At 38.4% G+C, this 15795-nt stretch overlaps 1 protein-coding gene across 1 annotated transcript; it reads right to left on the bottom strand.

The window, feature by feature from the left end:
* Positions 1-11617: 11617 nt before the first annotated feature.
* Positions 11618-15795, bottom strand: rab39bb (RAB39B, member RAS oncogene family b; the record flags this gene model as incomplete). The annotated part of the gene is made up of 3 exons (XM_079257968.1): positions 11618-11863; positions 12950-13130; positions 15581-15795. 3 exons carry the CDS (start codon positions 15793-15795, stop codon positions 11618-11620), a joined length of 642 nt encoding a protein of 213 aa, XP_079114094.1.

Raw genomic sequence — 15795 nt, 5'->3', positions numbered from 1 at the left:
TTCAGGTGGGAGGAGACTGGTGGAAACTCCGGGTTTCTTTATGGTGAACCTGCTGGTAAAGATGTTGGCTTTATGAGTAAGTTACCATGGTAACAGACAGAATTATCCCTCAACTCAGGGTTCGCATCTTCTGAGTCTCAACGTAACGTGCTGTGCCTTGCCTATGCAAGCCAACACACTCCAACAGGCTCTTTTATATGTAGATATATATACAAACAGCTGGTCCAAATATATTGCTGCCAAATAAATATTAAAAACTGACACACAGTTGTTTTTTTTTTTTTTTAAATTTGGAAAATATGGCTCGTGATATCGTCTGTAAACTTGGTGACCATGCAACTTTTTCACATGGTCTGCTATTTAAAAAACAGACTAAAAATCGACAATATTGAGGAGTCGCTTTAAATCAAATCGGCACCTAAATAATAGGTAAAACTGAAACGAGAGAAAGCATGTCATCCCAGCCCTACTGTTTATTATTTGTATAAATAGCAGCAGGAGTTTAATCCATATTCTGTAGACTTACTTGTACAGGGCTGGAACTGAGTTTAGGAAGTTTACAACTTGCTTCATAGACATATAATCATTTGGGAAGTTTAATGGAAAATATGAGGCAGGGAAGTGAAAGAAATAAACCAGATGTCTTTATTCTTTTCTGGATTAAGTAGGTTAACATTCATAAAAGCAATCTTTGTGCCGTGTAGGCAACCTGAAGAGAAATGTCCTCAGAACCGCGTCTTTGCTGGAAATCCTCTGAGGTTTTCAAAGAGCCAAAGCCAATTAATTCTTCAGAGAAATGCCGGCTCGGCTGTCTCTTCAGTGATGCATGTGAAGCGCAAACTGTAGCGCAATATTAACTGCAGTTATGATAACCTATTGTCATTCCCAGGGCACAAAATATTACCATTCAATCAAAGCCCATAGCATCTCTGAGAAGCAGTCGGTGTCCTTTGCTGACAGTACTGCTTTATAACTCTGCATTAAACACGAGTCTGGACTATTTACTGTCGAGCGAGAAGCAAAGCTCTAACTGGGAGGAAAAGTAACAAACCATTATGACTTTATTTGGGGAAAAAAGCCTTTTTAAAGCATAATATTCTTTCTTAAACTATTTTACTTGTCACTTTATTTGCTCAACACTTCTCCAAAACATTTTGGTTCAGAAAAAGATAATAATTGAATAGTTATACAATCTAAATTCCTCCTAAATGTCGGCACACATTTTAAAACGTAAACACAGAGTGCATAAACTCATAGTTTATTCCCAGTAGAGCACAAACAACATATCACACGTTGAAACTGAGATATTTTACTATTTCATGCCAAGTATTGCCTTTAAAAAAAATAAATAAATAAAAAAAGTATTTTCATGCATTAATATAAAAAAAAGAAATTTATTACCTTCACAGACATATGCAATGATACTTTAGTTTATTAGTGATATTTTACTTTAAATCTAGTTGAGTTGTATTCTATAAAAGAGTTTATAATACATACTAAAAGATATATAATCAGAATTATATTATCTAAATATTCTGTATTTAGCCCATACAATTCCACTATTTATAGATGCAGTTTGTCGCAGATGGGTGAACCAAACTTTACGCCTGAGAGTCTCTGCCTCTCTGAAATGCTCCTTTCCCAGCCTCATTACTGACCTGTTGCCAGTTAACCTAATAAGTTGTAAAACGATCCTCTAGTTGTGGGTTGTTTTTTTATGTGTTTGACAAGAGGCTGGAAAAGTGAGCTAGTATTTTCCATTAACCGTCAAGCCCTTTGGCTTTATAGGCCTCTGCTTGAAATTGCCTTTTAATCAAATTATATTATATGAACATTATTATTTCAAAGGCCAACAAAGTAAAGCAGAGCAAACTCGAGAGGTTGTAGTAAATAAGAGTTACAAATTACTTTGGCCATCTGATCCCAAAGTCCCATAGTTAAAGAACGTGAGTTATAGATTAAATGGTAAAATGTCTCATTTTAAACATCTTACATTTGATTTATGTTGTATTTAGGGGGTAAATATGGTTTTATGAGATATGCAAAAAATAAATAAATAAAATAAAAGTGTTTTACACTTAACCCCAAATTTTCTTTTTTACCTCCGCCAAGAAGGTTATGTTTGTAATAGCATTTATCTGTTTGTCTGTTTGTGTTCAAGATAACTGAAAAAGTTATGGACAGATTCTCATTAAATTGTCAGGAGTTGTTGGAAATGTGAAAAGAAAGAACTGGTTTAATTTTGGTGGTGATCTGGATCACCGTTTGGATCCAGGAACTTTTCAATGGATTCTTTAACATTGTGAGATTGGGCCATTTTCAACACTTGTGCACGTAACTCCAACCAAAATGGTCGGAGCACTTAGGAAAAAAAATGTATCGTAATATTTCGTCTATGATGGAGAACGTGTAGTAAGAAACAAATGGAACAGGATAAACAAAAAAAAAAGCAGGCAATTTTCGATACAACAAATGTAGGGCCAATATTTATGATGCATGTCACAATATGGAGAGAACTGTGGCCCTTTGCAGAGGGTTGCACTATCCGAGTGCTTTTCAATTTTTTAAATCTTTTTTAATGCAGTACTTTATTTACCTTGTGTGTAGAAGTGTAGAAACAGAGAAATACCATCCAAAAGTGACTAAATCTGCCTCCCAGCATCTCAAAGAGGGATGTTAAACCATGCTCACCTGCAAGCCCATGAGATTGTGGCAGAGTTTTGTGACTTCATGTCACCATACAAGGCAACGCTTTTAGCGTCAAATGGGGGTGGAATGTTTTACATTTGTGGATTTAAGTGATACACCTGCTGCATTAATAATGAATTGTGAATATTTTGGAATAGAGCTGATTTAACAAGAATTAATACACCACATCATGAGATTGGATTTGAAGGACGAGTTTAAACCATAGACTGTACATAAAAAGATGAACAGAGCCTCCGTGACGTCACCCGTAGGTTTCTGAAGAGCTGAATTGAAGCTCGGTGGGCGGTTCCTACCATCACCATCTTGGTAGGGGCATGCGTCTCGTCTCAACCGGCAAATATAAATATGGGCAAAGAGGTGGAGCTGAGAGGGAGGCTGTGAGCGTCATGGTGGATGATTGACATGAAGTGAACTCCGAGCTTTATGCTTGTTTAGCTCTTAGCAAACCCGGAGATAACAGGAGCTAACCAGCTAACAGAGGTAAGCAGGCTAAAGCTAAGTTACGTTGTTTATTGGCTAAAAACCGCGGTTGTTCTACGTTCTTCTTACTTGAAGCGGGAGGTCAGGTACCTGTCAATCAAAAGGACACGCCCCCAAATATGCCGAACTTCGAGAATTACTTTTAAACGGGCTAGTTAGAAAAAAATTCACTCCCCGCCACAGTTGTCATGAAGGTAAACCTGACCTATTAAACCGAAAATTGATTTTTGAACCAGGCTGTAAACATGTTTATTTCTGCTGTGAAGTTGGCTTTGTTAACACAGGAGTCTATGGGGATTTGCTCTGTTTTGCAGCCCCTAGTGGATTAAGGGGGAACTGCAGTTTTATGCACTTCCGCATAAGCTTCACTTTTAACCACCAAAGGCTCCGTCCATCTTTCATATATGGTCTATGGTTTTAACTCAAACATGAGTCCAAATTTGACACTTCATTCCCCACCACTTTTTATTTTTATTTCCTCGCCTCTGACTGACATTTCTCACTTGTTAGGTATTAATATATTGAAGTTCGGTAATATAAACACTTGGTTAATAAGAGAACAACATCCTGCTTGAAAGTTAACAAAGGAAAATATATACATTTCAGTGCTAAAGCTGTGGGAGAGTGCTCCGTGTTGCCATGGCAACTGTCACATTACCTGTCTGCGAACCCAACACATGCAGAAGTGACTCTTTGTGTGTGCGCTCTGCTTCTAAAAAGGATTGAGCAAAATCCCGATCAGCTGGAAATGAGAACAGGATGTATCATCATGGATTTTCCACATATGCTGTGTGAGAATGCTGACGCTAAGTTCTGGCTTCCTGCTTGAGGTAAACCTGGACCGATACATTTATCCAGAGCATTTTGCTCACCTCTGAAAGCATGAGAGTCCGGCTGCTTTGGGACCCTTTTAATCATTGCATTTTTAAAGATTGTATGGATGCCTCTGCACAAACTTCCATTTATCCCCAACGCACCTTTTAAACACAAGATGGCAACAAATAAGCAATAAGACTTTACACTGAAGGCTTTTTCAGCCTCTGCAAAGTAACTGTTGTGCTAATAGCAACCACTTTACTGGCAGCTGAAAAGAGCCCAATGCTGTTTGGTATTCTGTGCGTGTGGGGTCAGCTTTGGTGAAACCTAACCCTGTCTCAGGATCCTGACAGTTCCAGTAAATCAGCCTGAATGTCTCCTCTGGAAACTCTCCATCAAAGAAGTGTTTTCTTTCAAAGTGACTTTCCTTAATCACTTCATACATCAAGAAGAAAATCTGAGTCTTTGTATGATTTATTTGCAACCAGATGATGGTCAAATCAAACTAATTGGACTTTTGAGCTATGGATTTCAGGAAATGCAGACTGATGCAGCTAACTGAAAACTATTAGCGTTTGGGAATTGGTTTTATTCTATCTATTAAAAAAGAACACAGCTATTTGAAAAAAACACAGGTCTTTTCAAATTATTTCATGCATACGTATTATTTGCAGGCTGCTAAAAGAATGACTGCATGAAGCGTCTTAAATCTGATCATATAAAACTGCATTTTATACCTGAAGTGGGAACGATTTCATGTTAACTATAGGCCGATGTGCCGAACGGACGGCTGTTAGTTACGACGCATCTGGCCTTGGTGCATCCAGCTACAAAAGCCTCGTCTTCCTCTCCTCCTGCTTGCAGACTGGTTTGTTCACCTCAGACTTGCAGCCACTTTGCACCACTGCACTGCACACACCTTCCTACAAACAGAGCGCTGTTTTTCTAAGTAAAATATATTCAGGCAGTATTTTTGGATGTTTTCTCCTCTTTTTCTAACAACCCACCTTGTGGGTCTTTACATTATAAACTATGCTTACTGTAGTGGTAACCAGTAACCCCACAGTCACTCTAAATATCTCAACAGAATAGTTTTAGTCACTTTTATCATTGTGTAATTCAATTAAAACCACGAGGTTTTAGAAAATCCTCTTATGATTTTCTACTCACTTGATGACTTCAACTGTTTTTTTCATTATTAAAGGCTGCTTTCTGGATTACAGCCTGTGGTTTAAAGCCCTTTTTTATATCAGGCATCTGACTGTTCTGTAAGACCCTCCGCAGAACAAGCCCAGACTTTTTGGGGCGACAAAAACATTTTGTACATTTATTGTTTTGTGACACAGCTTTCCTACCGACCCTGAATCAGACTGAACGGTCTGGAAAATTAATGAATGTTTAGTGAAACAACAAGATTTCTGTCATCATTTTATTAAAAGTTACTTAAAATCTTGTCCTTGCAGACAGAGATCCGTCATTCACCTGCAACCCCATGAAAATGAAATGTTTTGTGTTAAAGCTCTCTACAGGCACATGTAGTTCTAATGTTTTAGTATTTTGTAGTTTTTCCTGTTTAGTCCCCTTGTGTCTTGTCTCCTGGTTAGCCTTATAGTCCATGAGTTTCACCTGTGTTCAGTTAGTTCATCTGTGTCACCTGGGTCTCGTATTGTTCAGGGTATTTATATCCCTCACTTGCAGTTTTACTTTGCTGGTCCATTGTGGGTTTTTTTCCCTCCTGTGTTCCTTCTGGTCATTAAAGCAGTCTTCGTTCTGTATTCCTGCCTCTTGACTCTGCATTTGGGTCCTCATTTCCGCCGCATCCTGACAAGTCATATCACAATGCAGTATGTCATGTGGTTTGGTGATTATTTATTCTTATACCCTGACATGTACGATCATAGAAATGCATCTTTTTCCATGACTTCTAAGGCTGCAGCTTAAAGACAAAATAATGAATCCTTTTCAGCTTTGTGGGCTTCAAGTGAAGATGATGATTCTTGAATGAAGGCTTTCTGCTTTCACACACTGAAATTTATAGTGCTAGATTTAGCTGACAATTGTTCAAGCATCCAAAGATCAGACCCAACGTGGTGCCCGTACAGATGGCATCTTCTGCTATGTTTCAGCCCAAACTAAATCAGTGTGTCATTGTCAGATTTACAAGGCCGCCAAGCTGCCAAAATTAGCTTTTACTGGTCTACAGAGACGGATTTATCAATACCAAACCAACGTCCACTCATGCAAATCCGGGCACTGTTCCCCCCAATGAAAACAAACCACAGGTTTGGTGGAAACTAATCAATAATTAGTTGACAACAAGAATAAATATTGAAATGGGAAAGCTTAAGGTATCAAAGATCATGTCCAATCTCATCATATACTTAATATTTACATATAAAAATGACCAGTTGCTTGAAGTGGTCCTGTGCAAGTTACCTCCACTCTTACCTACTCAGATCTTATTGTAACCAGGGGCAGACTTACCATTAGGCAAAACTAGGCCATTGACCAGGACCATTATTATACTATGTGTGTCTCGGGCCCCCTCCTTCAGGTATATAGGGCCTAACGTGATCTTTGTGTGTGATGCGGTCTGTGAGTTGATCTGTAACTTAAAGAATGACTCGTCACAATAAATTATCAGTTCGTACCATCAAGTGAACCAACCCTTCTCTGTCAATACACACCGTCCTCTCAGTCAGCAAAGAGACTTTTACAACTGGCTGTTTGTTAGCAACGCAAATAATATACAGTAGTGGAGTAGAACGGGAAATATTTACCATAGGGCCCCATGCCTGCCTTTGCCTGGGGCCCCAAATCTCTTAAATCCGCCACTACTTGTAACCAGTGTCACCCTGAGGTGTAGAAAGTGGAAGTCCTGTCTGGTGGCTCTGTCCAACCAGTCAGTAAACCAGGTGAATTTAATTAGCTCAGCTCCACTGCAGGTAGATGAGCCTGTCAGTGAAAATACCTGTTCTGAATGCATTAGCAGATCCAAAAATATGGCAGGACATCTACTTTATTTTTAGTTCTACTTGTACTTTATACACCTCTGGTGACACCTGGTGGTTGGAGGCTGCCTCTGTGTTTTTAAAAGGCAGGAAGTGTAAGGAGGTGCCAGGTATTTTTGAGGCTGGAGATCAAGTTAGCCTCGTGTTGAGTGAGCTTGCGTGGCCACACAAGTTTTTAAGGGAAGTGTATCAACGTGTTTATGGTTTCTGTAAGTGGGGGTTGCCAGCGTGGCAGTCGCTGGATGATCTTCGTGACCAATTGCTGCTGTCAACTTGGATTTAGGTTTTAGTTTTGTTTGTAGTAGTTAGTCTGCCTGGCCTTGAAGGGCATGTAGGGCACCTGAAATATCAGCTGTAGTGTGGACTTACTGTTTTTGTTGGTTTTTTTTGGTCTTTTGACTTCCCCTTCGAATTTACCCGACAGTCATGTAGACTTTAATTTCCTGGGCTCCTAAACTCTGACTTTTGGAGGCTGGTCTTTATGAGGGAGATTTGCAGCGATATCTTATTGGTGTGATTTGATGTGCCACTTTTGGGTTGTTCTTCAGGTGTTCTGGGTATGCTGGGGTTATTTGGGATTGTATGACTGGTCTGGGATGAGGAAATGTACTGGAGTCTGTGTTAATAAATTTCTCTTCTGATCAAATATTGAGTTATTTGTTTATTAATAGAGTCCCATATGTCCCATTCTGAACTGCAGACTGGCATCCAGCTGGGAACAGGAAGTAGTCCTTATCATGGCACAGCAAAGCATATGTAGAGGAAAGTATAAACCCTTGTTGTCAAGTTTGAAAAATGAGCATCTTTAAGAGCTTAGACTTACATTTCTTCTCGTTATTATTATTTTTATTTTTATATTATGTTTTCTTTCTGGTAACAGCATTTCAGTCACTAAGGAATGATAAGTACAATATGTGGAAATAGACTGTTCTTTACTATCAAGGCGATCTGAAAAGTGTTTTACTTTGTAAGTATGTCTCATTCGTATAAATGACATCTAAACTAAATGATAAAATTAAAACCTCCATTGATGCATTATTGCAAAAAAGAAAATTATATGAACACAACTGTTTGGAGTTATGTAAAAAGATGCTGTATAGTTTGATAAAATGATACAGGATCATCACTATTATCGAAGAGCAACCGGTGTTGTAAACATAGCAGGATCGTAGAGTATCTTATTAGTCAATCTGAGAAAGAAGCAACAATATTTTCCCCAGTCAGGCATATAATAATTTCATATTCATATTGATGGAGGGAGTGAACATATTCTACTTGGAATTTCTGCAAATAATGTATTAAAATCAACAACAAATGATCCAACTGTCCAAGACTGTACATTTAGTTGCTAACAATGCTTCAAGTCTGCTGTTTTATCAGATCTTTGAATGGTTTATTGACGTGTAGCAAATGCAACCAATTTGTCTGTAAGGATAAACATACTCTTACATTTGGTCCAGAATTGGTACTTTATTACAGGTGTTAAACAAACAAGAGGTCAAGTTACCTGTTGAGTTCAGATGTTTCTTGATCATTTGTTATCTTTTTTTTAATAGTTTTTATTTTATTTTCAAATCATAACAAATTTAAAGTTGCGATGTGGATGTTACAACACAAAATAAAACTATAACTCAAACAGTAAAACACTTTTGGGAAATCATTTGGGCTCATTCAGATTCAAAAAGGCTAACGTAGCAAATATTAGCTTAGCTTGTTCTAGCTTAGCACAAAGACTGGAATGAAGAGAAGTAAACCAGCTCTGATTGAAAATAACAAACTTTGACACATTATAACTGCTTTATCACTTTAAATTAAATATGTGATTATTTCCTAGCTGACACTTTATGATGCAATGGCTTGAAATAAAAAAAAAGAATTAAAAAGCTAAACGGACCTGCAGTCTTGGTGCTAAGCTAACGGTCCCCAAGCAGGAGCTTCATATTCAAGGCCAGTTCATGCTTTCTGCATCCACAAGAGTACATTGATGTCTCATTATATTTATATAAAGAGTACATTGATGTGTCATTATATTTATATATATTCTTCTTTTGATATCTGAATGTTGTCCATACTTTTAACAGTATGTGTACACAGAAAGGAAGGAAGGCTTCTTAGTTTGAGGAGGTTCTGGATGAGAAGATGGTTTAGAGATAATAGCCTATTGTTATTTATTAAAAGGGTACAAGGACACAAGGATGGCACAAAAGTTGTGACAACAAACTACTGAATTATCCAGAATGGTGCTAAATCTCTGTGTGTTGGGAAAGGATGGCTAGAACTTCCATCTCCAGAATTTCCCATATCGCTTCTCGTACTGTAGGAATTAAGCACACGGTCCAGTTAATAACTACATTTTGTTTGAAAAAGATGCAGAGTTAAGCCAACCTTAACTCACAGAAAACATGGTTGTTGTTTTCTTTTTCAGTGTTGTTAGTGTTTGAAACCCACCCAGTAACACCATAAAGACCATTTTATGTCACTTTCTATTTGACTGAGCTGAAGAAAAAAAGGTAAAAAAAAAAAAAACAAACAAACAGAAGGATTAGCTCAGTGTGTCTAAGCTAGGTAGACTTAAAAAGACAAACTTATAGAAGTGCAAATAAATATTTTATAACTGCTGTCATTTTTCTTGCTTATATTTCCTATTAAAAGGGCAGCTGGGTGGTTTTGTGATTGGAACTGGTTAGGTTTCTCTTTTTGAGCCGGAAATCCAACTTTGGTTGAAACAGGGATCCAGTTGATTATTACAACTATGAAATTCAGACTTCCATGTTGAACTGGAAGTCGTTACTGCAGGTAAGAAAATGCTTCAAGGCTTTTTGTGTTTGTTAAAATAGCTAGCGGGACATGCTAACGTGTGCAGCTTAACGTATTGCAGAGCTGACCAAGGCTTACCCTTTGCTTTCTAAAAGTCTGCAGACATGGAAAACATGAATTGGCCATTAATATATATTAACATATACAGGTATAAAAGAAGTACCATCTTCTCACTTACCTGCCAAACAGAAAGTGAATAAATACATCCTACTGAATGCATTCTTTTAAATAAAACATAAGGCAGCAAACTAGGGTTTGTTCTATGAAATCCTCCAACACAGTGATTTTGGATGAAGGTGAAAACTGTTAAAAGTGGGCTAAATGTGGTTGAAAACTGATAAATGTTTCATGCATCTACTTTCAGTTTCAACAGCTTTATGATTGATTTTAATGTCAGGTTTTTGAGCTATAACCAAAAATATACAAGCAAAACCATTGAAATCTCAGATTTCCAAACCACATTTAAACCATTTTAACCAGTATTTCTTTTCTTATGCTTGTTTCATATTGTAAATCTCATACCCAAACCCAAGTTAACATGGTGGTAACATTGACCTGTAGCACTGGCGTGTGCAAGCCATAAATAAAATGTTTATTACTACACGCATAAAAAAACAGAACAATGCAAAGTCTTTCATTGAACAGAATATAAAGTTGTAGTGTGCCTATATTTGTGGTGGATGGATTGGTTTGCCAATTGGACATTTTTTTTTTTATTTGGTTACATTTCTAACTGTCCTAAACGTGCATTGTGGGTAACGTGGTTCTTCTGTAAAGTCCATCAAGTATCCTTCTGCCTGGTCTGGACCTTCTCTGTTGGGTTTTGCTTTCAAGAAATAAAACATCCCAAGTTTGCTTTTTTATTCTCTTAAACGTTCCATATGAGGCTCTTCAGTTCAGACAGACTTGGTTAAGGTGCTTTCTGACTCCAATCCTCCCAATTACTCCACCTGAAGTGTCCAGTAAAAGTCAGGCCATGAGGAGTCATCATTGTCCACGAATCCACCTTGTTCACTCAAGCTGTACACATCTCTTCCTGTTGCAACAGCCTGTCATGAATCGGCTGGGTGAAGCTTTTAAGTTACACTGTGATATTTAAGAGAGCGATACTGTAGTCAATGTCATTCAGCTCACCAGAGGCCTAAAGTGGTGACGAATTCACAGGTCCAAGAAGGAAATAGTTCCTCCCTCATCATATTTAGGACCTCCAGGACTTCTCCATTGACTTTTGGAATGTGGAGCGAGATGTCGGCTCAAGAAAGATGCAGCTATATCAAGGAGGGTTTCATTTAAGCGTGCCAAATATAAGCGTTTAAATGAGAATGCAAAAAAACGTAAGTGTTCCCTTAAGTGATCATGTAATTGCATATTGAAAGGCGTTTTAATGTGGAGGAGAAATGATGGGGAAAAAGTAAGAGACGAACCGGAACGGATCCTCTTCCTAAGGCCTTTGCAAGACTTTCAAGCTGGGATTTGTCAGGTAAGAAGCCAAACACAAACTTACTTAAATTCGATCGTGGAAGTCCTCAAACAAGCTTATTCCCTTCTGAGAAATAAAACGATGAAGCAGGACCAACCTCTTGAGTCATCCACGAACGTTCAAGGTGTTTTGTCAACACCATGTACCAGAACCTTCATTAAAAATCCTCAAACTTCCCATTTTGCAACCAGTCTAAAGGAATAAAGACAGAGGGGCTTCTGACAGTTTCATTCAGCTGGCTGACGCCTCAGTCCATCAGCCGCTCCCCTCTAAAATCCCCGCATCATTCAATACTTCTCGCAGATCAACAGAGACAGCGGCGGTCGCTCTTGGTCACCTCCTCTGACGAATGAACCACGTTGGGTACAAATCCGCTTTTCACGCCCTCCCAGCCCTCTTGAATTGTGATGTCGCCAGACCGAACCAAGGCAAAGATGTCTCTGGTCAGCTCAGTGAAGGCATGCTCTACGTTGATGGCGTCACGGGCAGATGTTTCGATGTAGCGCATCCCGTACGCTCCCGCTAGCTTCTCTGCTTCTTGCCGAGTCACCTGCAGGTTTGAATACATACCTGTGAATGTCTCATGGTTTATTTATTATGAATTTAGCGCAACCGTGCAACCTGAACAGAAACTATTACAGTATAAGTTGCATATGAGAAATCATGTCTTTTTTTAGTTCATATTAACAAAAATCTGGCAAAATTTTAGGGGTGGGGAAATCGAATCGAAAAATTGAGTATTGGGATTTTCCACAATTTTAAAATAAATTTTTTTGTTAAAAGAATTATTTATTTATTTTTCAAATAAATAAAAATAATCCATGATATAATTTTTGTCATTTTCATTGTTTTTATTGATCTTTTTACTTGTCTTCTTGAGCATTATAGCAGCAGAATGATGATCTGGCTACTTTGTTGTTTTTCAAACTGAAATCAAGAAAAATGACAAGCAAAAAAAGTTTTGTACATGTTTTTTTTTGTTTTTAGTCTACAAAAATCAACCATATCGAAGAATCATGAGAATCACAATTTAAATCAAATCGGCACCCAAAGAATTCAGAATCTAATCGAATCGAGGCGAAAGCATATCGTCACAGCCCTACTAAATTTAATGGTATATCAGATCAGAATACAGCAGGGGTGTCCAAAGTCGGTCCACGAGGGCCAATGTCCCACACGTTTTCCATGTATCCTGTTTCAGACACACCTGGCTCACATAAATCTGATCCAAAAGTCTGATTGATTCATTTTAATCAGGTGTGTTGGAGCAGGGACACATGGAAAACTTGCAGGATTGTGGCTCTCAAGGACTGGAGCTGGACACCGCTGGAATACAGTAACATGAGTCTATAGACACTGATTTAGAGAAATAGCACTGTCATCCTGCAATGCCTTATTTTTTACTTATGATGATTCTGCTTTCCGTTTCCCAGCTGCCCCGTGAGAAAAAAAAGAAACACTGACAACTCGTCTCGGAGCCAAATGTTTTCAGAACAAAAGCTTATTTTTAAAACAGCCGGCTTTGATGATGTTCGACAGAGACACTTTCCCCTCCAGCACATCACTTTCACACAAAACAACTTAATGACAAATTTATTTGGCTTTCCATTTTTGTCCACTTCAATGCCGTACACACCTGACGCTGAGCCTCCAGGTCACACTTGTGGCCCACCAATAGGAAGACGATGCTGTGCGGCTGGACGTGGCTGCGAGCTTCCTCCAGCCAATCATGGACGTTCTGGAAGGAGCGGCGATTGGTGATGTCAAACAGAAGCAGCCCACCCACGGAGTTACGGTAGTAAGCCCTGGTAATGGACCTACGCAGCATGTGAAATACACGGTAATATTAAAGTATCTGGATGCCACAAGATGCATTAAAAAAATGCACTTTGTAGCTGCAGTTGTCTCCTTTCAGTTGAAAACTTGCAGTCTGTGACATTGACTTTCCTTGTCCTCTCAGAGCCACAATATTATCAGCAAGAGAGCTGTTAATTCTCTGACTGAAAGATAACTTTACTGCCATATGCTCTAAAGATTGTAACCTTGCCCTTTCATCTCTGTTGCATGAATAAAAGTGTCAGTCAAAAATCTTGGGAGGAGTACTTGCCTCCCAAGGTTTATGTAATAGTGATGTTCATTCCACTTCACTAAAGATAAACAGAAATCAAAACAAGAACTAAAGCAGAAACCAAGAAACCACAACAAGCAGGTGTCCTGGCTTTAAATGACTTCAAACATCCTGTATCAATGAGTCCAATACTTGCCTGTGCCCTTTAGTTTTATTACATTTAGGGAAAATACTGCTAAGACGTTAGATAATAAACAGGAGCGGTCCAAGCACAGAACCTTGGGGTACACCAGAAGAGAGGGGAAACCCAAGGTTCGGTGCCTGGACCAGTTGGGATGTAAATGATTTGAGATGGGCTAGCTAAACATGGCCAGAGAGATGATTTAAACAAATCCAGATGTGTGTCAATTAATTAATTAATTCATTTTCCAAACCGCTTTGTCCGATTAAGGGTTGCAGAGAAGCTGGAACCTATCCTAGCAATCATTGAGCGAGAGGTTGGGTACACCTTGGACAGGTCACGAGTCCATCCCATTGTCAATTACTTCAGCGTTGCTAATCTTTGAATAGCCATGCAATGGGTGTACCCCGCCTTTTGCCCAAAGACTGCTGGGATAGGCTCCAGCTTCCCCCCGGGCGGTCCTTAATCAGACTAAGCGGTTAGGACAGTGAATGAATTAATAATCTTTTAATAAGGATGGTATAGCAGGTTGTATTAAATTTGAAGAATGAGCTTTGTGCTCATTTGTATTATTTAAGATAATTAGCAGGACATGCTAAGATTTGTAGCTTAGCCGATACTGCAAGGCTATAAAAACATTTAATAGCTTGATCTAAACATTTTCCCTCTTAGGTTTCTGTTTTGGAAAGAGAACGGGTGCTAAAAGATGAAATTAAAAAAAAAAAAAAACAGGCTTAATTTAAAACTGAGAAAATTATCAAATAAATCCAACAGAGCTGTGAAAGGAGGAAAATAAATTAATTAATTGCCTGGAAAAGAGGAAGAGTTCAGTTGCCTAATGCAGAGGTAACTTTAATTTAATATCAATATCAGCCTTTAAGAAGCTGTATCAGCTGAGATTTTGGACTTACAAGAATCATGGCGTTACATGACTACTTTTTTCACTGTAGACCAACAAGGAAAATGAACTTTCCATGCATTAAAGAGCCAAATTCTCCACATTGCATCTTTTTCATGCAGCATAACTATAAAGAGATGGACAACAACAATCTTAAGGTGGAGATGGATTTAGAGGTGTCATTCAAGATGTGGAGGAAAGCATTAGTCAGCAGAAAAGATGCAGTAAGAGAGTAGATCAACTGCTTGCATGATTCATTTGATTTGACGCACTTTTTCTTTATACATATACAGGTACTGCAGAACTTTTTGTTATTAGCTACGATGAAACATCACTCTGGATGATTGTTTAAGTTTATCATTTAAAGCAAATGATAAACCTCATATCCTGATTTTCCTCTCTACAAAGGATGCAGGGAATAACTGATCTTTATTCTGCTGCTGCATTTCTAAGATATAAGGTTTCTTCTTGAATTTTGAGTTTTTTCTTATCTATTTGCTGCACCTGTTCCGGGACTGATAAGTTCATGGATAGATAGATAATCTACTCTCTTTCTACAGTCTCCTGTACAATTTTGAATCTGCTGTATTGTAATATTTCATTGTTTTGTTTCTTAAAAAATATGCAGATTATCCATATAATTTAGGCAGTAATGAATTCAGAGAAATGTTGCAGCCTCATTACTCTGATTTTCACCTACTTTTTTTTACTTTCTGATTATGTCAAAACATGTAAAAGGTCAATTAAACAAAAACAGAACACATCCATCATTTTGCTTCACAAAATGAAACACTAAACAATGGATTCATTTTAAATAGATCATGTGAGCTCCTATTTACTTCATGGTGCTTCTGTTTTTTATCTGAAAATGCAGAAGTGTTCAGATGTGGGGTATTTTTTTTACAGCCATGAACAGAAAAGATGAGAATATGTTCACTTGTTCTCAAGACAAAAACGCTGCTAATTACTGTTTTAATTGACTAAAAAACCTTACAAGCCAGTTCAATACAACTTTAATTAGTTTAAATGAAACAAATGTTATGTGTCAAATTAATAAATGATGCAGGAGAAAGAAAAGATCACGATAGGCTGTATTTGTCTACACACACATGCAGCTCACCTGAAGCGCTCCTGACCCGCCGTGTCCCAGATCTGCAGCTTGATCCTCTTGCCGGGCTCAATCTCCACCAGCCGGGAGAAAAAGTCCACGCCCACAGTGGGGTCGGACACCTGGGCGAAGCGGCCCTCCGTGAACCGCCGGATCAGACACGACTTGCCCACCGTGGAGTCCCCAATGACGATCAGCCGGAACTGATACAGCCATATCGCCTCCAT

This window comes from Telmatherina bonti (assembly GCF_933228915.1).
Source record: "Telmatherina bonti genome assembly, chromosome: 18".
Lineage (NCBI taxonomy): Eukaryota > Metazoa > Chordata > Actinopteri > Atheriniformes > Telmatherinidae > Telmatherina > Telmatherina bonti.
The sequence above is the reverse complement of the archived record's forward strand: the minus strand, read 5'-3'. Positions and strand labels throughout refer to the sequence as shown.